Source organism: Centroberyx gerrardi, chromosome 5, assembly GCF_048128805.1.
Source record: "Centroberyx gerrardi isolate f3 chromosome 5, fCenGer3.hap1.cur.20231027, whole genome shotgun sequence".
Lineage (NCBI taxonomy): Eukaryota > Metazoa > Chordata > Actinopteri > Beryciformes > Berycidae > Centroberyx > Centroberyx gerrardi.
In genome coordinates this window covers 5,978,463-6,003,387 of record NC_136001.1, presented here as the reverse complement: position 1 = coordinate 6,003,387, position 24,925 = coordinate 5,978,463, and the positions used below count along the sequence as shown (strand labels likewise).

General features: G+C 41.7%; 3 protein-coding genes and 1 non-coding gene across 6 annotated transcripts; 1 reads left to right on the top strand and 3 right to left on the bottom strand.

The window, feature by feature from the left end:
- Window positions 1-179: 179 nt before the first annotated feature.
- Window positions 180-2,039, bottom strand: tp53rk (TP53 regulating kinase). The gene is made up of 2 exons (XM_071902814.2): window positions 1,800-2,039; window positions 180-772 (listed from the first exon to the last, which is right to left on the bottom strand). Exons 1-2 carry the CDS (start codon window positions 2,020-2,022, stop codon window positions 285-287), a joined length of 711 nt encoding a protein of 236 aa, XP_071758915.2. The 5' UTR covers window positions 2,023-2,039; the 3' UTR covers window positions 180-284.
- A 538-nt stretch (window positions 2,040-2,577) lies between these two features.
- On the top strand, window positions 2,578-10,178 carry slc2a10 (solute carrier family 2 member 10). 2 transcript variants are annotated; one of them, XM_071902811.2, is made up of 6 exons: window positions 2,578-2,671; window positions 3,914-3,994; window positions 5,378-6,655; window positions 8,688-8,810; window positions 9,635-9,770; window positions 9,859-10,178. In XM_071902811.2, the coding sequence occupies exons 2-6, from the start codon at window positions 3,991-3,993 to the stop codon at window positions 9,953-9,955; spliced, it is 1,638 nt and encodes a 545-aa protein (XP_071758912.2). In that variant the 5' UTR covers window positions 2,578-2,671; window positions 3,914-3,990; the 3' UTR covers window positions 9,956-10,178. The 2 variants fall into 2 exon arrangements, with proteins under 2 accessions (XP_071758912.2, XP_071758913.2); XM_071902812.2 differs by lacking the exon at window positions 2,578-2,671 and adding an exon at window positions 2,921-3,028.
- Window positions 10,179-11,311: 1,133 nt separating this feature from the next.
- Window positions 11,312-23,902, bottom strand: LOC139914470 (casein kinase II subunit alpha). Of its 2 annotated transcripts, none has more exons than XM_071902794.2 (13): window positions 23,757-23,902; window positions 21,137-21,426; window positions 20,932-21,043; window positions 20,725-20,826; window positions 19,486-19,536; window positions 18,197-18,256; window positions 17,832-17,915; window positions 16,239-16,349; window positions 15,046-15,147; window positions 14,670-14,770; window positions 13,824-13,972; window positions 13,621-13,710; window positions 11,312-12,952 (listed from the first exon to the last, which is right to left on the bottom strand). In XM_071902794.2, the coding sequence occupies exons 2-13, from the start codon at window positions 21,235-21,237 to the stop codon at window positions 12,834-12,836; spliced, it is 1,182 nt and encodes a 393-aa protein (XP_071758895.1). In that variant the 5' UTR covers window positions 21,238-21,426; window positions 23,757-23,902; the 3' UTR covers window positions 11,312-12,833. The 2 variants fall into 2 exon arrangements, with proteins under 2 accessions (XP_071758895.1, XP_071758896.1); XM_071902795.2 differs by having other exon boundaries at window positions 11,312-12,934.
- LOC139914489 (small nucleolar RNA SNORA57) lies at window positions 19,267-19,403 on the bottom strand. The gene has a single exon (XR_011784765.1). It is a non-coding gene; the product is annotated as a small nucleolar RNA SNORA57 (small nucleolar RNA).
- Window positions 23,903-24,925: the final 1,023 nt, after the last annotated feature.

Genomic DNA, 24,925 nt, shown 5'->3' with positions numbered 1-24,925 from the left:
ATAATTTCTTATTATCATGATATTCATTTTATCCATATCACCCTGCCCTATGTAAAGTTACTGTATAACTTTTGATACTGGCTGAACCCATTACAGTGGCCTTCATCACACAACACCTGATAACAAAGAAAAGAACAAACACACCAACACAATAAGCTCATTTATTACAAAACGGCTTTTATTTTATGATACTGGCATAACATCCAACCATTTCCTGTACACAATAATAGAGCTTTAGCAATTGAATGCCAAGAGAGGCTTGTCCCTGTACACTTTATGATCTCTCATCCCACCATGGAGCGCTTCCTCCCTCTCAAGCGGACCTCATCCAGCTTCTTGATGACCGCCGAGGACTTCTTGGACGACGCAGCGTAGCTCTGCAGCAGCTTCTCGAACAGCGCCTCGGTGTTGGGGTGGGTGCTGAGGAAGGCCTTCTCCAGCACGTACAGGTCCACCCCCTTGTCCTCGGGCAGCGCCGAGATGTAGCTCAGGCCGAAGTCGATGGGCACCAGGTCGGGCTCTCCGCTCCCCGCGCCGCTCCTCAGCAGCATGTTGGAGGTGGTCAGGTCTCCGTGGACGACGTCCTCGTCGTGCATCCTGGCCAGGACGCGGCCCGCCTTCGCCACCAGCAGCTCCAGCTCCCGCTCCGCATGGGGGCGGGACTCCTGGGCGGAGGCAATGTGGTCTCGCACCGTCACCGCACCCACGATTTCCTCCAAGAAGATGCAGTGGGAGGTGTAGTCCACGAAGTAGACCACCGGGGCAGATATGCCTGAGGAGGAGAGAGATGGAGGGAGAATGTTACCTAACTGCATGGCTGAGCTGGTGATTGCTATTATAAAATGGATGGCTGCAAAACAGTTCATTTAAATATTAAAAGGAAAATCCCACCCTCAGATTCTCTCACACTGTTAGATATCATCAGTAGCCTATGTTATGTTCAATTAATGCCAGGAGTTATTTTACCGGCACTAACTATGTATATATACAGTACATAATTATATGGATATGCATTTATTATTATTGTTTGCATTCATTTGCATTTTTGCTCTATAGTTTTATATTATGTACATTACCTTTAATTTTTATCTTATTACCTCTTCTCTTTATTATCTTCTGTACTTATTTTTCCCTGGTACTGTTCTGCCAGTTGCTGCTGTGGCACCCGAATTTCCCCAAGGGGATTAATAAAGTGATATCTTATCTTATTTTGTGATGAGTGTGTAATTTACTTTTTTGTTGCACTTTCCCACAACCTGCCTTGTCTACTTCACAGTGATTTCCTACATTTCCCAGAATGCCTTTCGACAACCCCCCGTGAATGGGCTGTGAACTTGAGCTGTGGGTTTACGTGTAGGTGGAGAGAGCAATAGAAATAGTAAAAGCAATGTGAGTGTTTTTCCAGTTGAGAAAAAGTAAGAGTCGCGCCCCTCACTCAAAACACAACATGGCTGCATTACTGTTGATGTTTTAGATAGCTGAAAGTTTTTCTGCTATCAAACTCCTTTGTAGCTGCTGGAAATATCTGACGTCGTCTATGTTTGGCCAGTAACGATGGGAACAGGAAAAATACACCAAACAAAATGCACCCAGAAATACAAAGGCACACCACCAAAAGCAGTTTTTCTTTTCGTCATACCCCCAGTTTTAGCTAGGTTAGCGCCCTTTTATCTTCCTTTTATGAAGACGTGTATTACCTATAGTAATACGCTCTTAATACTTAAACGCCCGCTCCACTGTACTTTGTAGTGAATAAGTTACAGACGAACAGAGGCTAGTGTTGGTTCAGTTGAACTTGCCTGCTTTCCGGCAGCGCAGTATGGACCGGACCTCCTGCACCGTCCTGCGGTGTGTCAGCTTTTCGTCTAAAACCGGGTGTCTGTACCGTTTCGGGAACCTTTCTTTCACTATGGTCGGCTTCCCTAGAAACACGGTCCGGTACACCCGGGCTTCTGCCCCTTGTTTTAGTAAATCTACTTTACTGAGGAACGCTGGGAGCGCCATGCTTTTCTCCAGGGCCATGTTTACGCCTGTCTTCTTCGTTGCTTCCCTATGCTGCTGCTTCCTCAAGTCTGTTTTCAAATGCTGCCACCTAGTGTCCGTCAGAAATGTAGACAAAGTGTCATGTTTGGCCTTTTTTTTGTTAGTTGTAAAACAATTCTGTATTTTTTCATCTACAATACATTTGGGTTGAGTCTCAAATATGATTTAGTGAACAATGATAAATTAAAACACGCTGTATTTTCTTCGGTAGCTTTCCATATTGCATCTATTTATTAGGTAGTCTACCATGTTTTAGGGATCCTACCATATTTTATATATTGATTTGCCTTTGAACAAACCCTATGGCGCGCGGGTGGTCTGGTGTTTACTACTACTACTACTACTACTACTACTACTATACTGACTATTACAAAAACAACTACTACTATACTACTAATAATAATGGTGATAATAATAATAATACTTGTCATGTTAATGCTGAGCTGTAGGCGGCGTCTCTTTGGAATATTCCTTCCTGGGACAGCTGGAAAGTTGTCGGCCTCTGGCGTCAAACTTCCAAAACAAGTTTCTCGTCTCGCAACTCGAGACGCTCCTGCCACGTCGCTTCAACTTCCTGAAGTGCCTGAAGTCTCCAGCAGCATCTCCAGCACATCAGCTCCAGCACACAGTGAGTCCGTTTCTACTCGATTGCTATTCCCCCAAAGCCGATCATATAGGTTCAGTAGGTGCAAAACGGGAGAAAGTGCCTTAATGATATGGCAATGTAGTACTACTGCATCTGTCTGTCCCGCTTGTACCACAGCCTCCATAACGCCTTGTGTGTGCAAATTGCCTTGGTGGTTGAATAACGGGTTTTTACTTTGAATGTGAACAAAAAACGCTTATTGTTTCTTGTGTAAATAAGCTGCAAAACGGTGACGGTGATTACTGATCAGGCAAAGAGCGTTTTACCTTTAGAAATTCGGTGTAAAACAAAAAAACAAAACAGCTTTCCCACTTTTGACCGGTTTAAAATGAATCTACGGTAAGCCCATAACACATTTTACAGGGATACCATGCAGATATGACAGCAAAACTATAAGTCCCAAAAGGAATATTATAGGAATGTAGTGATGCCATAGAAGATAAACTACCATAAAATGCGATAAGGTCACTATAAACTCACTATTGACATTAGGGATGCTTCTTTACAGTCCAATCAATTATGTGTTATCTAACCAAAACCTGAAACCACAAGATTAGAACAAGTGATGCCATTAGTATGGATCCATTATGGACAATGAATGGGAGACAGATATTGTGCACCCACATATTGTCTTATATTGAGTTTTAAATGTCCCAAATGAGCTATATTCTATGAAAATCCAGTCAGTTGTGAAGCAGAAAATGAAGCTTTATTCCCAGGCATTTTCCCCAAGCTTCTCCAAGTCAGCTGCACCATCTTTCCCCATTCATTCTCTATGGAGCAATTTACCTGAGATTTTTGGGGCAGAGTTGTTGACCTGTTTTTTTTCCTGTTCCGATAACTTCCTTGTTTGCAAGTCTGGAAACAATGCATTCATTCAAATCAGACTGAACGCTGATGAGTCATGACTGCTGTATTTCAGAGAGACACGGTAAATTCCTTCCTCGTTGCTCTGTCACCATCAGGTGAGGACATGTGTTGTGTCCCCCGTGAGGTAAAACAAGACAACTGATTTCAGTGTGTTTTGTTGAGCCCATCTCAAGTGGGCTCCCTAATGAAATCATGGCAATCAACAGCAGGGTTGTCATGGCTACAGGGGCTGCGATGGGCTCTTTTGGACTCCCTCGTCTTGTCTATGAGCCACAGCAGGACACAAGGCTCCTTATGGGTGCCAGACCAGCAGAGGAAATCATCCACCTTATGTTTTATTTTCTGTTTTCGCAGAGGATGTTTGCAGAGGAATTGAGTCGGACCTGCCTGGCTTGATTGAAATGTGCATACCTGGAGAAGGGACATAAGCAATGGGTAAGTTATTTCTAAAGGGTCATATTTTCAAATTCAAAAGCTGTTTCGTAAGAATGTTCATTTGTAAAAGTGTAAGTATGAATTGTTTTAGTATGTTGCACCCTAAGTTCAGGTTTGATACTGAGCATATTAGTCTAAACCTACTTTTGTCACATACAAAAAAAAAAATATTACAGTCATCACTGGGGATAATAGAGATTCAGGAGGTTTCATTTGTAGTTTTGTCTGCCTCATTTGCATATGTGTCAATAGATTCTGCACATCAAAGACTCACACCTAGATCTGAGGAGCAGCTGCACACCACTTAGAGTGATGGATCTGTGTTATTCATGTAGAGAACACGGCTCTGACATTATTTATCCAACCAAAACTCATTATGTTCAACAATGTGATTGATACATAAATCATTCAAATATTTTCATAAGTCTGCTTTCACATGAATCCGCAGACTGAAATGACGCTCCTCGAGAGTGACTTTATTAACTTTGTGTTGCACACATGAATAGTGGCTTCTTGTTTCCATCAATGACTCCACGACAGCGTAGCTTCTCTTCTTACACAGAAATGATTTGATGTTCTCTCACTCTTAAAACATGGCTGGCTACATCTTTAGTCACCTTGTCTGGACTCTCTAACCTTTTTAGACCTTGTCCATTCTTCAGCCAATCACAGGAGAGTAACACAACCTCATGCAACACCAGCCAATTATCAGACCACTATCGTTTTTCATATACATACTCTCATTTGTCCTTAACACTGGTTTAAGATCCAAATTGATATTCTCCCTGGCCAATTTGAACAATAATACATCCAAGTTTCGATCCTAACCTTTCTAACTTCAAATGATCGCAGTTATACAACACACTTTCACATCGTTTCAACCACATTGAGTTTCCCCTTAAATTTCCTCTGAAGTAGCTTCAAAGTTAGAATTTTTTGTTTTTTCCGTACTGTATAACAATGTCACATACATATTCTGTATCTGCTCATTCCAATGCTTCATTGAAGCTATAGCTGCTTATATTGAGTGAAATGTTCAAACCCAAGGCGTCATTTTTTATGGCTCCACTATTACATCAAATGGAAAAAATCGAGATGTTTGTGCACCATGCTATACACATTTTCCTGTAATTCAGCCTGACATGTTTAGTATCTTTGGAAACCTTGGGATCTTGACTAGGATTTATAATAAAGTTCTGTGGGTTTGAAAAAAGCTTGGCTGCAAAACATGTGTTTGTACTGATGGTCCTGCACACGGGACCGGCGGGTAGAAGTGGTTTTAATAAATTCACAATCTGGGAGCATTATTCCAGTGTGCAGAAGTGCTGCCAATCAATGTGTTGTTGCTCAAAAGGTGGCATGTGAATGTTTCCTCCTCCCCAGGTTGCTCCATCCTGTTGCTGGCCAGTGCAGTGTCCACTCTGGGCGGCCTGGTCTTCGGGTATGAGCTGGGCATCATCTCGGGCGCCTTGCTGCAGCTCAAGGCGGAGTTCAGGCTGTCCTGTGTCCAGCAGGAGGCTCTGGTCAGCGCCTTGTTGATCGGGGCCCTGCTGGCCTCCGTCGTGGGCGGCGGCCTGATCGACCGGCACGGCCGCAGGAACTCCATCCTCCTCAGCAACGTCCTGATCCTGACCGGCAGCCTAGTCCTGCTCAGCAGCTCCTACCCGGCGCTGGTGCTGGGCAGGATCACGGTGGGCTTCGCCATGTGTATATCCTCCATGTCCTGCTGCATCTTTGTGTCCGAGCTGGTCTCCCCCGACCGCAGGGGCTTGCTGGTAACTCTGTACGAAGCCGGGATCACCGCGGGCATCCTGGCGGCCTACGCCATGAACTACATCCTGTCCGATACCAAGGGAGGGTGGAAGTGTATGTTCGGATTAGCTGTAGTACCGACTCTGGTTCAGCTGGCCTCTATATGGTTTCTTCCGTCCAACACTGGAGAATCCTCGAGCCGAAGAGAGGGCGCTCAAACCGAAAGAGACCTCATGAGCCCGACTGAAGATCAAGACGCAGACTCCAACAGAGCTGACAAACAGGCGCAGTACAACGTCATGTACCTCCTCCAACGCAAGGACAACATGAGGACCAGGACCATCATCGGGCTCGGCTTGGTGATCTTTCAGCAGCTCACAGGCCAGCCCAACGTTCTCTTCTATGCCTCCACCATTTTCCACTCGGTGGGGTTTCGGAGCAACGCCTCGGCAGTGCTCGCGTCCGTGGGCTTGGGGCTGGTCAAAGTGATCGCTACTCTGATCTCCATGGCGTTGGCCGACAGGGTGGGCAGGAGGCCTCTGCTGATCGGCGGATGCTCCGTAATGGCGGTGTGTCTAATAACCATCGGATTTCTCAGCGGACGTTCAGCGCTCGACACCAAGAGGCCTTGCGTTTCGGAGGACTTCGTCGCTAACGCAACATCCCTACCTCATGTAACTCTTGACAGTCAGTCAGTTTTGGATGCGTCTCTTGATGAGAACCACAGACTCCTTAATAAGACACAAATTGGAGATGTAGCATTTGGTAAAGTTAGAGATAAACCATTAGAAACTGCCAGCTCTTCCCCTCTGGCATCTTCTCCAGTCGTCCATGGCACAGTTGTGAACTGGATCATTCTCATCTGTATGATGTTTGTCGTCAGCGCATACTCCATCGGATTTGGACCAAGTTTGTATATTCCCTTGAATTGGGTCATTTTGGAGTTTAGAGAGAACTGTGTATGTCTATTAACCCATTAATGACTAACAACTAAATTTAGTATGTTAAGGAAATGGTCCACAGATTTTTTTCTGTTAGAGGTAAAAACACAAAATTTGCAGAGAGAACTGCCAAGACATGTGGCTATGCATACCAAAATCAAAATTTTGGATTTCACATATTTTTCATGCCTTTATTGGTAGACAAAGTTGTTTTGTTTTTTTAGATTATCAAAAAATCACAAAAATTTGTTTAACATTAATTTAACATACTAAATATCAGATTTATGCCAGATCAAAGCATATATTTAAATTCAACTTGTTCTGAATCCAACAGTACCAAGCACTTGATACAACTCCATGTAGTTTTTTAGATACAGCCATTTCTGTATCATACTATTTTTAGTCGTTAGTCACAAGGGGTCTCTGATTTTAGCAGTTTTCACAAAAAAAATAGTGTAAACATAGGTTCCCATGATCACATGTTCAAAAAAGATTTTTCACTTAGGGGCCAGATAGACTCAAGTAAAAATCAATTATAAAAATGATTCTCCAATGTGTTTTCAGGGAGAAATGATGAGAAAAGTAGCTCCACACCCATGCGTTTCCATGCATTTCTATGGGTTTTGGATATGAATGTATTCCAATGGGCAAAGATTCATGAGCAAAAAAATAAAAACACCTCTTGAAAAATAGGTAAAGAATTTCAGATCTTCATACATTTTTCTACACACATGATCTGGGCTCTGAGAATATAGATTCAATATTGAGTTGGGGTGACAAATGGAGATTTAAAATAGATATTTTATTGATATTGGAATTCCCATAGGAATACTGTATAAATGGCGTGTAGAAATGATCAAGTGTGTAGAAAAAATAATGATCTGAAATTCCTAACCTATTTTCCAAGAGGTTTTTTATTGAAAATCAAAAAAATCATGGCAATGTACACGAGATCAAATGTGTTTGTAAACAAGTCTATAGAAAGTGTGTGTGTGTGTTTGTATGCATGCTTGTGTGTGTGTGTGTGTGTGTGTGTGTGTGTGTGTGTGTGTATTGACACACATTAAAAAAGGTACAGAGGTCATTTGCCCATTGGAATACATTCATACCCAAAACCCATAGAAATGCATGGAAACGCATGGGTGTGGAGCTACTTTTCTCATCATTTCTCCCTGAAAACACATTGGAGAATCATTTTTATCATTGATTTTTACTTGAGTCTATCTGGCCCCTAAGTGAAATTTTTTTTTTTTAACGTGATCATGGGAACCTATGTTTACACTAGCTTTTTTGCGAAAACTGCGCAAATCAGAGACCCCTTGTGACTAACGCCAAAACTGTATATTAAGAAAAACTTGTGCTGTGGCCTCATATTTTGACCGATTTTAAAAATTCCAACGGATTTGTGCTCAGCGTAGCTATTACTTTATGTGCTGCAAAGGAAATTTCAAATTTCCACCGCAGACATTAATGGGTTAAAGCTAACAGACTAAATGGCAAAGTGGGGCTGCAACAGAGAAGAGCATTCAAATCCCACTAATTGAGACACCGTAGATTCACAATTTGTCCAAATGAAATTCCAGTGTCGGATATGGCGATGAATCGAAACTTAATGCCGCGTTCACGTCATCTCTGAAGAAGCGTAAGAACAGGACGACATCACGTTGCTACAACTTAGAAGCCTTCAATTGTTAAACTCGTTGGAATGCCCACATCTAATATCATTTTTATTCATGAATTTAAATTCTTGTGCCTCTCTCGTTCCTTTGGTATAAAGCATCACAGACCGTCCGGGTTGGTAAAGTTGGTAACAGTTTACTGACATCACTTCACAGGATTTCTGGGTATTGAAGTTCATGTTGAGCTACCGCTTGCTGCCATTTGGAGCCGCCAATGTGCAAAGTTGCCTAGTGTAGCTTTAACTCACTTAATAACTTCACTTTTTCCAGTGAACGACTGGAGCTGGGATACATTATGCTCTTTTGTTTTTCTTTGACCAGTGACCTGGCTCGTCCTGAGCGAGATATTTCCGGCTGGTGTCAGAGGAAGGGCATTTGCATTCACCAATTGCTTCAACTGGGCTGCCAACCTGCTGGTCACTTTCTCTTTCTTGAATGTCATTGGTGAGTAGGAGCTGACCCTCTCTGACCCTCTCTCACACCTCAAAATGCAACATTTAAATAATTTGATTTTGTTGGACTGTTTAAAGACCTGCGGACAGACGTGGGGACTCGAGTCACAGGACTTGGACTCGAGTCAGACTCAAGTCACAATTTTAATTGCTTGAGACTTGACTTGATGCAAGAAGAGAATACTTCAGACTCAACTTTGACTTGTACTTTGATGACTTGAAAAGGTTTCTAAAGTCTTGACTTGAGATCTTGTGTTTGTGTAAATGACTCAGATTGAAAGTGATGAGATTTGTTCCAGCAGACGACTGAATTTAAATTCTGTTTTCTGAATTTATATGGAATGATTGAATTTATTGAAGTTGAAACTGATTATAGAAATCAAACTCATGATGCTCTTACCAAGTTTTTATCCTGTTAAAACAATATTGCATTGAAAAGTCCTAGATATTTAGTTTTCTTTAAGATATTCAATTGATACTGGACTCTTTATTTGTTCTGACTTGTCTTCGTGTTCAACATTTAGACTTGAGACTTGACTTTAATGACATGGACTTGACTTGGAAATCTACATTTAGACTTGGGACTTGACTTGAGACTTGTGCCTCAAGACTTGAGACTGACTTGGGACTTGAGTAAAGTTGACTTGGTCACACCTCTGCCTGCGGATATCCTGCATATTCTTGAATTAATTTTGCAGTAGTTCTTACTTCAAACTCCTAAAACCATGGTCATAGAGTTTCTGTAATTAAAAGCATGTTCAACCTGAAATGTGAAATGATGGTGAGCAGAAAGTGAACTGTGTGTTTTATCCACAGATGCAATTGGTCTATCAGGGACTTTTCTTTTGTATGGGATGACTGGTGTGGCAGCCGGTGTTTTCTTCTACTTCATGTTACCAGAGACCAAGGGGAAGTCTCTGGAGGAAATAGACAAGGAGCTGTGTTTAAATAGGTAAGATCTCCAGTCTGGTTCTCTCTGATAAGCTGAAACTTGATTTCCAGCCGTGCCGAGACGCTGTGCGCTTTGCCTCGTTTTGCAGGATACACCACAGCGAGGAATGCTGCAGCATCTTCAGCCGGAGAATCACCTCTCTTCAATACCAGAGAGTGCACTGTCAGCTCAGCACCCCGGGTTGAGCAACTATGTATTATTTCAGTATTACTTTACAATATTGTGTTTTACAAAGGACATTCCATTTTCACACATTATACACAGTGAAGAACTAGGTGATTGGTACAGCTCTGACTGCATACGTGCATCATGATGGGTTGATTTTACCATTATTGCACTTGAAATTCAAACAGATGTGCGTTTGTGTGGTGTCACTGGGAAAGTTAATAAAGCGTGTTTTTGCAAGTCTTTCTAAGTATGCTGTGATTATAATAGCTATCAAATTGTCACTCTTGCTGGCATGTAGATGAGACAGGGTGTGTATAAGTCCTTTAAAATGTCTTAAATTATATGAATTCAAGGTCTTGAAAGATCTTAAATACAGTTAAAGATGGCCTTCAGGTCTTAAAGGAATAGTTTGGTATTTTGAACCCTGGGCCCAAATAACATGTTTTCAGTCATGATCCCCATTAGTAGAAACCAGAACTTTGCTAGCCGCCTGCTCCGCCCGTCCGGTAACACCGGGAAGCCCCCTCCTACTCTACTGCAATAGAAACCTAGGGGCATAAGCCACAGTCTTTGAAAACTATGATAAACGTTGTTTTGCAAAACACAACACTCATAGTATAATCATACAGTATGTTATCTTGAAAAAATTGTAAAAAACAGAGCTTTCTGTCAGCAGTTATTTTTGGATTCTTCTGGTTCTTACACCGGTTTAGAAGGTGAGAAAAAATAGTTTCTGTCCAAATAGAACACAACTATTGACAGAAAGCTTGATTTTAGGGGCATATGCCCCTAGGTTTCTATTGCAGTAGAGTAGGAGGGGGCTTCCCAGTGTTATTGGACGGGTGGAGCAGGCGGCTAGCAAAGTTCTGGTTTCTACTAATAGGGATCATGACAGAAAACATGTTATTTGGGCCCAGGGTTCAAAATACCAAACTATTCCTTTAAATACAGTTTCAGAGGTCTTAAAAATGATGTTTTCTATAGTGCTACTTCTCTAATGAGATTTGCAAAAAAAAGTTACATTTTGGAAATCAACAAAAAAAATTTCAGTCCATTTAGAAATGTTTGCTTCCATAGTATTTTGGAAGAACAAGTGTCAAGTTCTTTCAAATGATGGATACCTCAGTTACCTCAGAACAAAAGTCTTCATATCAACCCAGTCAAGATGAATGATATTTTGATACCCGTTTATCCCTCATTTCATTTTTTTTTTGGCCAAAAATGGCCTTAAATTTATTCTAACTGGTGTTAAGGTTTTTCAAAGCCATAAATGTAACTTTTTGAAACCTGCGAACACAATGTGAGATAAATGAGGGTGACAACACCATGGTCCGTATAATCATGGACATAGTAAAGTAGTCAGATGTACCTGATAAATAAAACACATGTTTATTTACACAAATATTTTCAAATACTAGTCTTCTACATAAGGACATAAAAATATATACAGTGATGTAGGGACTCATACAGCTCCGTTATCTGGTCAATGTATACATGTTTTGAATTCTTTGCATTTTCAGGTTTCAAATGAAAAAAAGGATGCGTATGTACAGCAGGGTCTAAAACTCACACTTTCAATCTCTGGCACTAAAACATTGGGGAAAACTTCAACCCTTCAAGTTCTATTCAACCTTGTAACTTCAATACTTCCCTCAATTTGTTGGTGAAATATATTACCGATCAAAACTTACCCACTGAACTAAATTTAAAAAGAACTGGACTTTCCTCCAGCGCTAATAGCACTTCAGTCAACTACAAGTGATTACATCATGTTGTCATGTCATCGTTAACACTAGAACCCATATTGTCAACCTGCATTACAGCATCTCTGTAACTCTTTCCCACAAAGCAAAACTACGTTTGGTCAGTCTCCTCTTCCCAAGCGATTGAGTAAACTTTGGTTATATCTTGAAGTAATTCAAGGAAAGCCACTTGAAGTCATTCAAGGAACTGGAAAGCAGCACGTTTGAGAAACCATTTCAAAAGAACCTGAATGGACAGCTTTGCCTGGCTTCCGAGAGATCATAATATATCATCAATCAAACCATTTCAACAGTGAATGAACCTTATCCAGCAGTCCAGAGCATCTCAATACAAAAGAAATTAACCGCAAAACTGAAAATGGATGACGTGGGGAGTCGCATATCAAAAGAAGACTGGTTATCTGGTTTGGTAGAAAGGCAAGACAAAACTACTCAGGCAGAGAAAGTGTTGAAGTGTCATTTTGACTTAAGTGAGGCGGCATCAGTGTTCACATACACCTGGAGCACAGAACAGCACCAAACACTTCCAAAATGCTGTGAAGATTGAAACTTCTGTAAGGTGTTTTAGACTGGTTTGAGGATGGAAATTGCTTAAAGTGTTCTCGCCAGGTCTCTCGCTTTGACAACGCTGCATTAGTAAACTATACAGAATGTGCTCCTTTTGGTCCTAATGGCTAACGTGTCTTTCTTTTGCCTTCTGCTAAAGTACCTATTTGACCAGTGTCTTTAAAATCCAACCTAAAACACAGGGGGGTGTGTGAGACCCCGCATCAGCCGTGGGTGACACTCGTTCTCAGACTCAACACGCACGCAAACACACACTCCTTTGTTATCACTACGGCTTGTGGAAAAATGAAAGGAATACCTGTATATGTCAATTACACAGAACATTCATTTCATGTCAGGTTAACACGTTCATTCGAGGGGGAAAAAGGAACGGAAAGACATCTCTCTTTTTTTTGACGACAGCGCCCTCCAGGAGGTTGGCGAGGAACGGCCAGACTGAGTTCGGTTGGAGTCGGTGAGGGGCTGGCAGAGTGGCACCCGTCTGGTTTCTCCCCGGGCTGGGTGGCGGTGGGTGGGGAGATGTGGGGTGGGGCGCAGGAGGGGCAGGGGGACCGGTGCCGGGCCGTCACTGGGGGGCGCCGGCAGCAGCGGGCACCGGGGTACTCAGGGCGTTGGTGGCAGCAGACAGGACAGGCGAGCCGCTGAGGGGGCCCAGGGCAGTGGAGGCTGGCAAGGCAGAGATACCTGCCACAGTGAGCCAACGAGACCAGTCACCAGATTAAACAACTAACATGACTAACATGCAAGGTGCAAAATGGAACACATTAAATACAATAAAGTGCTTCAAAGTAATAGTGCTTCAGTCAAGAGCAGATACTGTGAGACCACCGCTGACCCAACTCATTTAAAATTAAGTTAATTCTGCACATGGGAATTTAATTCCATCACTCTTCTGCTGACAAACAGCACATTTAATTCTCTGATTATCTAATGCCAGCAGTATACTTAATGTGTTGGATGGATTACTCTGCAATGGAATTACCTTATAAGTAACCAGTTATGTTCCAAAGTACTCTATATTAAAAGTAAAAGTAGTGTGCGTACTTTTTCTTACCCTCTTCAAAAATATGCAGTAGCAATAGCCAAGTGTGTTGTTTATCATAGTTTTAAAATGTAATGAAACTGAACTGTTGCTTGCTTTTTAAAAATGGTGAGATAATCTCATTCATATCAAGCAGACTTAGATTGCATTTTTTCAGAATCAGCCACCGAGCCTTTAAAGCCATTAAAAATGAAGTAATCAAAAAAATAAAAAGTATATATATTCAGAGCTTCCATGCTCAAGTTAGTTACTGATCACTAACACAGCAGTATAAAATATTTTTCAGCACTCTGTATCCGTGTGTTCTCACCAGTAATCATGCTGGCTGTGCTTACAGCTGTATTCCCACTGGGCAGGTTCGCCGATCCTGCCATGCGAGACTGATCTTTCACAATGGGGACTGTGGGAATAAAAAACAAAAAACGGCAATTGCCATTAGAACTTGTATAATGTTCCGACAAATTTTTTGTTTTCATTATGGAAAAGGAGTACTGGCTATCTTTGTGGGCTTACAGAAGTAAGGGTGGTCCATGGCCTCGCGGGCGGTCAGCCGGGCCTGGTGGTCATAGCGCAGCAGTTTGTCCAGAAAGTCCAGGGCCTCTGGACTCACCAAGTGCTGGTTCTCACTGTGGACAAACCTCTCCCACCGCTTACGAGAATGCCTGGAGACCAAGAGAAACACACTGAGCTCTAACAACGAGCTACCAGGGCTAAGCTGTGAGAGAAAATAGCATTCCCATGGATTGCTAACAAGCCAGATGGATAATCAGTGTGTATGGTCTATGATGGGTTATGATTGGTTACCTCATGGGAAGAAAGCAAAATTCCATTTCAACAATAAATCTCCCCGAGTTTGTACTGGGCATCTCTCCTACTAGAGGTTCACGACACCAATTTTTCAGAACTGATTTGAGATTACAGATTACTTTTATTAAGTAGACCAATCCAAGTAATACTCAATTTACAGTCATTCAAGCTGCCCAATATTAATAATTCCAGGAACAATTACAGAAGTGCATCAATTGTGTTTATTCATTTTCTAGAGACTAGAGGTTAGACCTAACGAAACAGAATGGCATTTAGCCTGTATAGCCACGGCTCCTCTTCTAAAACAATAGGTGCTCGGCCTATGAATGTGAGAAATGGCAGTATTTCATCATTTTCACGCATCAGGAAAAAAATGTTCTTCCTACTACAAAAGTTTTTTTATGCTTATCATGAAGGTATCAATATCAGGACATATCGATTCATTTGCTGATCCAGTAAGAGGACTTTGGAGCTGGACTGGTGACACTATAGATACTACTGACGCACCTCTTTCTCCTACAATTAACATGTGACTGCAATAACACCCCCTACCTTCCCAGGATGTCGTTGAAGCGAGGTTCCAGCTCAATGTTGTACTTGTCGATGTAGTCGTACAGGTCTTCTGTCCCCAGCACCTTGGCTATTCTCACCAACTACAGGAAAACAAACAAGGAAGCAACAACTTGTCAGCTCTATGGCAGCTTCTTAGGCTTTTACCAGTAATTAACAGAATGTTTCGGACTAGAAGGACATTAAAGTGAGGTGTATTCATGTATGTTGCTCCCTAGAAGCCCTGGCTCCATTTTGTTTCTTTCAACCTGTATTCAAGTCACGACTGTCAGCAAAGCACACAACCAGCTTGTTAAATTCCTGCAGCTTTTTTCTACCCATGATGTTTGCGACAGACATTATTTGTTGGTGTATTTACCTGGTCATAGTTGTCATGGCCATGGAAGAAGGGCTCCTTCCTGAAGATCATGCTCGCCAGCATGCAGCCCAAGCTCCACATATCCAGACTGTAGTCATACATCTGAAACACACAGACAGTATAAACTTCTGAGGGAGAGGACAGATAGGACAAAAGGAAGGGAAATACAATTTTCCTGTGATCCAACTTCATGCTCCTCAGATCCTCTATCCCCTCTTAACTGAAATCTACCCAGACAGACTCAGTCCAAATAAGCATTAGTGTATTATGGAGGCCCATAAATGATGCAGCCCTATTCTGGGACAGTCAGCAACAAATATGTCACCTTGTTTCAACCTGCAATTGTAGCGCCCCCCTTGGCCCATTCAGTGTAATTCTGAAAATGCCAGTGGCTGAGATGCATCATTTTCAAAGTTTCATTAAAATCTGATCAGCAGTGTCAGCAATCATCACTCATGTCCTAGCAGATGCTTAAAAGGGTAACTTCAGTATTTTTCAACATGGACCCTATTTCCCCATCTTTTTGTGTCTAAGTGACTAAAGGGGACAACAATTTTTCAAATTGGTCCAGTATTGAGCGAGATCGCGTCAGCCGGCAGCCGTGAAACGAGCTGCAATGTAATCCGACGGGGCAAATCGCACCGTCAATGTACGTCCACTAAAAGTTCTTGTTTTTGCCACTGACAGGCTCAGATTGTTATTATAAGTGTCTGACAACATTATGGAAAGGACCCTACAGAGAAATGAAATGTTTTTCTTTACCTTTCGCTTGATCCAGTCTGTGTGCAACCAAGTCTTGCTCAAGTCTCGTGAGAGTTGAGTTGTTGCAGGAAGTTACACACAGACTGGATCAAGGGAAAGGCAAAGAAAAACGTTTCATTTCTCTGTAGGGTCCTTTCCATAATGTTGTCAGACACTTATAATAACAATCTGAGCCTGTCAGTGGCAAAAACAAGAACTTTTAGTGGACGTACATTGACGGTGCGATTTGCCCCGTCGGATTACATTGCAGCTCGTTTCACGGCTGCCGGCTGACGCGATCTCGCTCAATACTGGACCAATTTCAAAGATTGTTGTCCCCTTTAGTCACTTGGACACAAAAAGATGGGAAAATAGGGTCCAGGTTGAAAAATACCAAAGTTACCCTTTAAAGCATGCCAAACCCAAACCAAGAATACCCCCCACAGCCATACCTGGTAGTCCACCAAGAGCTCTGGTCCTTTAAAGTAGCGTGAGGCCACCCGGACGTTGTACTCTTGCCCTGGGTGGTAAAACTCAGCCAGACCCCAGTCAATAAGGCGCAGCTACGGATACAGAAAAGAAGCAATTAGCTTCAGCAAATGGACACAGTGCATGCATTATTGCTCAACACCATTGCCCTGCATGTATTTTTTTTTACGGTCATTCCGTTTAAAAAAAAAAAAAAGAAAAATCCACCCTCTGATACTCTTATGCTGACTACGTTTACGTGCAGGCTTGATTATCCATATAAACTAACTAAAAAGTAATTGGGTGCCAACTGTTTACATGCAGGATAATCCAGCACTTCCAAGAGGATTGCATTTTCAACTGGATTGGCATTGGTCGGTTTATTCTAAAACAATTAGGTGTTTATAAGAGGTCCTACCATTGGGAATAAGTGTGAAATAGTCTGATTAACACTAGCTGTGGTTACATGAGACATTTTTTTTTCCATTCTGAATGAAATCATTCCGAAGGAAGATTGCCACGCAAGTGTTTACATGAGCGCTAAATATAATGATCACATTAAGATGTGCGTTTACATGCTCCACAGTATGTAATTATAATAAAAGTTTCTGACATGTGCAAAGCACCAAATCCAGCACTCTAACATGGGCTTACGTTTTTAAAAGATGGACCTGCGTCTGTTATTTCTTTGCTGCTGTTCTTTCTGATGAAGCAACAGTTTTATCAAAACATACGACTCCATAAGTGTCAGAAAAAGACGTTTTGTTTTGCCCGTGCAATGATTGGGTCCATTTGTAATTTTTACCGCTGTAAACCGAAACTGGCCCGGAGAGGCGGAGTCAGCACTTGATATAAAAACGGGCCTAACGTTACATCAAGCCCGAGCGCCCCGGGGTAAATAACAAGCACATCCATTCGAATCCTCCCGGAAAAAAAAAGGGTAACGTAATTGACATTACTTACGTTAAATGCGCGAGCATGTGCAGAAAGAGGTGAGATAAAGAAAGTGATCGGAATGAGTGTTTACATGATGAAATTTTATCCATCGACCGGATTATGAAAGGGTTATACCACCCCTCTCAAACGGAATGAAATTTCATTCGGATCGGCCAGTTGATTCTGATTGAGGCGTTTATATGAGGCATTTTTATTCTGATTGGGCTACTATTCTGATTAAAAGGCTCCATGTAAACGCAGCTACTGTTATTTGACTGCATGTAAACATGTTAACATAGTCAATGTTAAATATCATCAATTTGTGATGTTTAATGCATTCCACGAGTTGTTTTGTGATGAAAGGTAATTTACTTTTTTGTTGTACCCACTTTCCCTCAACCTGCCTCGTGTACTTTTACTTCAGTTACTGATTTTCTATGCTTCTAGAATGACTTTCAACGACTCCTGAGAGAAGGGCGTTTTCTGTGCTGTATACATGTAGGTCGAGAGTGACAACGAAGAATGATTTTACAGTCGATAAGAACAGAAAGTGGAGAGACCAGTACTGTGGTACGTTCTACTGGTATTGTCTACTCAAAATGAAAGTGACTGCAACTCCAGTATTGTTTGTTAACACTCACCTTGCGGTGTTCATGATCAATCATCACATTATGTGGCTTTACATCCCTATGCATGATTCCCATGCTGTGGCAGTAATCCAGGGCCTACAGACAAGAGCCAAAATTACCCCGTTATTCAACAGTCACAAGACAGTCTTTTCTCCCATGTAATCCAATACAGGAAGAGATTATAAAAAAAAAGTCTACCAGACACACACAAACATGTTGATGGCTAAAATAGAAGGCTGGTACTGTATGTGAAAAACAAGGGTTTTATTCAAAAGCATACACACAGATAAAATGCTTTATCACCCTCAGGACATTTTGTAGGTTATAGATTATGAGTGGAGAGGTAATTGTGCAGGCATTTGAACCGGATGACTCGCCTTGAGGATCTCATACATGTAGAATCGGATGTCATAGTCAGTCAGGGTCTGGTACAGTTGCTGGAGATACAAACAAACGTATTAGCCTTTCTATGATAATCTCCTACAACACTAAACAGACAACACACATTCACTGAGCAGTAGAGCTGAACAATTAATTGAAAAAAAAAAATCGAAATTGTAATCTGCAATTTCCAAACCGCAGAGGCTGCAATTATTTGCTTAAGAGAGAGTTTGGATTTCTAAAAAGGTGTTTTAGGTCCACTATTGGTGAAAACCTTTCATCATACTCAAACTCAGTAAATCCTGCACACTGACATCTATTTTTTTTTATCACTTTTCTTTAAACAATTTTAAAGTTTTAATGTTTTATGACAAGAAAAACTTGTAATGATATGAATCACAGTTTAAATCGCAATTGCAATATTCTGTCAAATAATCACAATTAGATTTTTTTTTGTTAATATCGTTCAGCCCTACTGAGCTAGCGTTGGGTATCAGTAGGATTTTACCGATTCGGGTGCCATTTTTGATTCTCCTTATCAATCCAATTCTTTATCAATTCCCACTGTATACATTTTCAGGGTTTAAGAGACTACATGCAGCTTTGGTGGAGTTGACATTGTTGTATTACTCAAGAAAGACATTCATTCCTTTGTAGAGTTACTTTTGTCTCAGAATTACTTTTCAAAACACGTTAGACATACTTGGCATAAAGCATTACTTAAGAGAACAAAATACAAGAACAAGTGAAAAAATGCAAGTAATTGGAGGTCAACATCACAGAACAAAAACAAAATATTTACCACTCACTGCATTTACCACTTTATTGGGTCGTTCAAGCGCGCTCTACCTGTAATTACAATATTTCCGACCGTACTTGCAGGCAGCATCTGCTTGCTACCATAGTGACGGTTGCTGCAGTGCAAAACAAGTGTGGCAAATGTAGGAGATAATGACTCCATCGATTCCGGTGGACTCGGCAATTTGGAGCCAAAACTAAATTGGAACCGGATCTCGACACCCAGCCCTATACTGAGCAGTCACACATCACTCACTTCGACCTGTGGGACTGTGCCAGTGATTGAGGATAGAACCAGAAGATGGGTAACCTTCTAGCACCGAAGACATAGCACTGGACTTTCTTATTCCTCCAACACATACACACACGTGTATGAGAAAACAACGAGTATGCCAAGAAAGGAGGTTTCAAATAATCTCTCATTAGATAACATGAAAAATCTCATTTCTGTCCTCACAGTAAGGCAAAAGAGAAACATGGGTCCTACCTTGAAGTCTGTGTTGTTAACATGTTCAAAGACCAAGGCAGGCGTTCGAGACTGAAACGGAAAAGGGTTTTGCATTACAAGTGTTGTAGTCTCAACACCACTGATCCATACTTACCACTAGGCCTGGCCAAATTAATCTATTCAAAGCAGCCACATTATAGTAAGCTAAGGTACTAATGCATTATGCAAATGCTTTATGCTTACCAGGTGTCCACACTGCAAGCAACACAATAAACAGGGCCTCATTTCCTACAGAGCTGAGTGACCAGGAAAAAAATGGGGGGCTAGGGAAAATTTTGCCACTGCTGAACTTTTCACAGTCAGAAGCCATCAACAGCCAATCAGATTTCAATCAAAACCACCAAGCAATTGGATTTTAATCTGTTTCCAATGTGTCTAGAGTGCATTTGCACCTAGATCTTTATGTGGATACGTGCAAGTGGGCTAATATCCGATCTCTCAATATGCATTTTAATGCCAGGTGTAAACGGGGTCCTCGTTTCCCTACCGATGCCATTTCATTTCATGATCAATAGTGCCTGGCAAGTGCAAGATAGACAAGAAGTTGATTCCAGTCATTCAAAATTATTTGAAAGACCACGGGAATAAACATCTCAAAAATGATGTTTGGAGAACACTTGCATCCACCATTAGGGTCGTTGGTGCTCTGAAGTAATTGTTTTTAAATTTTTCCATTGATTTTTGATTAATGCTACCGAATTAACTCATCAAAATGTTATGAAAGGCAATACCAGCAGCGAAAATGACGTGATTTGCCTTTTGAAAACTTTGTAGCCACAGACTACTAAATGGATGCAATCAGAGCCACAATCGGTCAGAATAGAGTGACCCATCAACCAAGTTGCTCACAGTGTGAATGCAGGGTATGTGGAGCTTACTAACACAAGATAGGCAGACAACACTATAAACAGGTTAGATACTGGTATTTAACTTAAAGCCACAGCTAGCTAGGTACTTACAGACACATATTTCCAAAGCCCAAGTGAAATCGATAAGCTTGCACAGGTGGTGAGTTCACCATGCTATTGGTACAGTAATGTTATTTCAGAATCTCAAAACTGTTTGGGGATTTTAATGTCATTGGGAAATATAATATCTAATCAGGAAGACACAAAAACATATCCTTGAAATATGGTCTCTGCTACAGTCAAGATCAACCAATAATGTCCATTCATGTGCTCAAAGCATCAAGCACTCATGTGGATGTTCTCTACTTACTACAGGGTCTTTCACAATATCGATGAGGGAGATTATGTTGGGACCTCCACGTAGATTCTCCAAAATCTTTATCTCACGCTTGATTTTCTTTTTCTTCACCGGCTAATGAGAGTAATACAAGGTTAGATAGAAGAGTTTGAGGACAGAAACCGTCTACACCTGAATCAAGGCTTTTACTTCAACCATGGCTGTCATTGTATGTTTTACCTTGAGTATCTTCACCACCACCTTCTCGTTGTTGGTAATGTTGATTGCCTCAAAGACTTCACTGTATTTGCCACGCCCCAGCTTCCTCACCAACTGAAAGTCATCCTGATTTCTGTAAAGATAAAGACAAACAAATGTCAACTGGGATTAAGAGTCACAAAAGAGCCTACTTTGAACCGTGTTTGGGTTTCGACTGAGTATTTACCCCCATTCCACCACATGGGACTCATAGTCCCAGTACTCCCTGGGCCGGTGTGTGTTGACCTCGGTGTACACTCGGGCCCGGCTCGGCACGGGTCCTGACATGTCCGACAGCTTGGCAGAGATGGTGGGGAACTCTTACCGCCGCAGAGGATGGTTTGGAAGATGGGGAGGGAGGGAGGGAGGGAGGAAGAGGAGGGAAGGTAAGGGGGGAAGGGGTTGTTCCCAACAGGGCAAGGGGTATGGGGGGCTTTGGCTGAGGGCGGGGGGGCCACCAGGGGCACCTTCGCACAGCTGATGGAAAGAGAGAAAACCAAACATTAGGATGGTCATCTCCAACCGTGTGTTATGGAAGGCTCAGAGTCTGCAGGTTTTCATTTCAACCAATCACTACAGCAGCTGATTTCACTGATTAGTTCCTCATCTCTGGTTGAAGGAGTGCTAATCAGTGAAATTACCTGGTGTAGTCTTTGGTTGGAATGAAAATGTGCACACTCTTGGACATCCATGGCACATGATTGGAGATCCCTGCATTAGATAAACAGTCTAACAAGACAGCATTTAACAGCATCTTATCCAATAAAATTGCTCTAGACTACATGCTAGCAACATCATGGCTTAAGGCTTGGAACCAGTCATTGCAGATAATGGCACATTTTTGGGAGCACAAACTCTGGGCAGTTTAAAAACGGTGGGAAATTACCTTTTTAGTCCAATGGCCATAGTGGCAGGTCAATTAATGTAATTTCCTAGCCAATTTCACCATTTTACTTGACAAAGTGGCTGGCAGAGTAGACAAACTTAACCACAAATTTACCTGCATCTGGCTGGTGTTGAGTATTCATTTTACACGCTGTTCACCCTGTTTCAAACATCACCACTCCCCAAAGTATTGACATGCTGTTAAATTACTAGGGCAGGAAGGGATAAGCTGTGCAATTATTGATTTTATTCAAATGGCCAAATCCATTCTCTGAATGTCACACCACTGACAGAACCACCAGAGCAACTTTATGCATTAGTCTCTTTTCACCCCGTGCATCATCAACAAATACCATTGTAGAGTGGCAGAAATGCACTGACATATTTTGGCTCATATGTCACATGAGACAACTGTACCATATTTAGCCTATATTGGTTAATTTAGGGTAAGAATTGACGCAAGCTGCTGGATTTTAGTGTCTTGACTAGCAGGTGGGACAGTCATCTGCTAATGAAGTGATGTGCTGCTGGATGAATGTAGGGTAAACATTGCTATCCATTAGAATATTAACATCCTGGCTACCAGCAATATAAGAAGTAATTGCTGCCCTTCGTATTGAGCAACACCAATAGCTGCTCCAACTGCAGATATGACTATGTAGTATGCAGTTAATGATCACGGGCATTACTGTATGCAGGTGGCAATATACTGTGGACATGTGCAACACCAAATATTCTTTTGCCCATCTGGTGCATTCAATGTGGCAATTGGTTGTGCAAAGGGATATATTTGGACAAAGATGTGGCATGATGTCTACCAAAATAATTAGCCACTATAGTAGCATAGATCTGGATTTCCTAATCCCACTGGACCAAAAAAATGGTGTTACGTCAGGCTTTGAAGTCATTCCCATTACATTAACCAACAAACATTTATCTCAAGCCTGGTCCACACAACATGACTGTAATAATGTCAGAAAAAAGAGGCGATAGTCATTAGCTAAAAGCTATGGTGTGTGTGCTTGGCTGCTTTGCTTGCCGCTATGAAGCTGCAGGGGAGCACAGCGTCAACAGCTAGGAATTCCTAATGCCTGACTAATGTCCAACCAATTTGGCCTGTGCTAGCTAACCTGAGTAAGCTAGCAAGGTTAACTGTTAGCTGACTGCAGTTGCTTAACTAACCAACTTCCATTCTCGCTAACGCTACATGCACAAAATGTAGCATTCTGTAACGTAACTTGCCAAGCTTCTGTGCAACAGATATCTAAGCTAATTTACTTGCTCCACATTAGCCGTCGAGTTAATTGACTACCGTTACGCCGCCGGCGGTAATAACGTAACAGCTAGCTAGCTAACTTCTTGTCCTCCTATTGACAGGTAAAGTGTGCGGCTAGCTAGCCAACCCTCCTACCAAACAGCACGCCAACATTAGCCAGCTAACACTCGCTGATAAATAGACTCAGGCCATTGCCACGATACATTTCGCTCCCTCTTGTATGGAGATAATGTCACGGTAAAGTCCATTCAAAAGTCTGAAAATGTAATGCTTATCGACAAACGTACACACCTCACAGAATATGACTTAACGACCCTTTTCCGAATCGATAGCATTCACTCATAGCCTACATCCAGTCAATCCATCAAACAGCTCTTAATTCAATACAGTGCGAACTTTTAAATTACCAGACTTTTGAATGGCCTTTGGTGTGACGTTCTCTCCTTATAAGAGAATAGAAGGTATCGGGGTTAGGCGGGCCACATCGTGCAAGCATACACCTCTGCTAGCCTGCTAAGCTGCAATAGCTAGCGCAAGCTAAATTAGGCTAGCTCGCTAGCTCTCGCTGGTTTCCCGGGGCCGACTCTCCCAGAGAGAAGACACGTCGGCTATATCAAAAGCAGGTAACGTAGAACTGAATATTTACCTCCTTGATCACTTCGACGACCGAAATTCTTCCCGAGACGCTTGGGTTTTGTCAAGCTAACGACTCTCTCTTCCCTCTGTCGCCGGTGTTCCCGCTAGTGTGATTTCTGCTGTATCAGAGACAATATGGCTGACTACCGCCACCTACGTCCCCCAGCGCTGGAACGGATGCGGTGGAGGGACAAGAGCGATACCATTCAGCTGCAGAGTCGCGGAACACACGCCTGGCTGCGAGTATGTCCGTCTGAGCGGAAATTAACCTGCTTATAATGATATCCGTTTTAAAAACAGGAAACAGTTTCAATTCGCGTTATAGCCAACTGTGACCATATCATACATTTATAGAACGTGTTCCAATTAATATTTGTTATTTATTGTTTAATGCCTTGTTTAGCGTTAAGCTAACTTCCGTTTCAGCAATTTTGCCTTCAAAATAAAAGCACGGAAACTGACACGTTTGAGAATAAGAATTTTAAGACATTTGGGTAAACAACAGTACAGAAGCTTGTGAAAGTATTTAGGGGTCGTGTAATTTCAATCTACATTTAAAATAGAGCTGTACAATGGATTAAAAAAGCATTATTTTACCATGGTGATGGCACTATGAGTAATTAATGTTAATGGTGAACTGTGAGTGTACATTCCTCTCTTTCTCCCTTAACAAAAACTATGCCCAGAAGTATTGTGTTTATGAGAAGCATTGTTTTTCTCACAGGAAAGGATTTGATCTTGTGGGGGAGAGGACAGTATTACACAGTTTTGTCACTGCTTTTCATGTACAAAAATGAACATGTCGATGCCTCACTGCAGAAGTATCACCCCCCAGGAGGTTATGGATCACATTTTCATCATAATAGTGATACAGAGAGAGGAGGGTGACACAGAATGTTGTCTAAAAACACATACATGATACATGCAGTAGTTATTTAGAATGAGAATTGCGACAATTGTACCCAGAAGTTCAACAATCAGTCAGTCAGAAAAAGAATAATAAACCAATCATTCATAGGGGGCGACATGTTTACTGTTGCCTTGTATATAGGATTTTAACTGCCCAACAACATCAAACATCAAAAGTGAGAGATATCATAAAGATAGAGTGTCTGAGGTTGTGATTAAGTGTCACTGTAAAAAAAACCAAAGTGAAATCTGTTATTCAACAAGAAATCA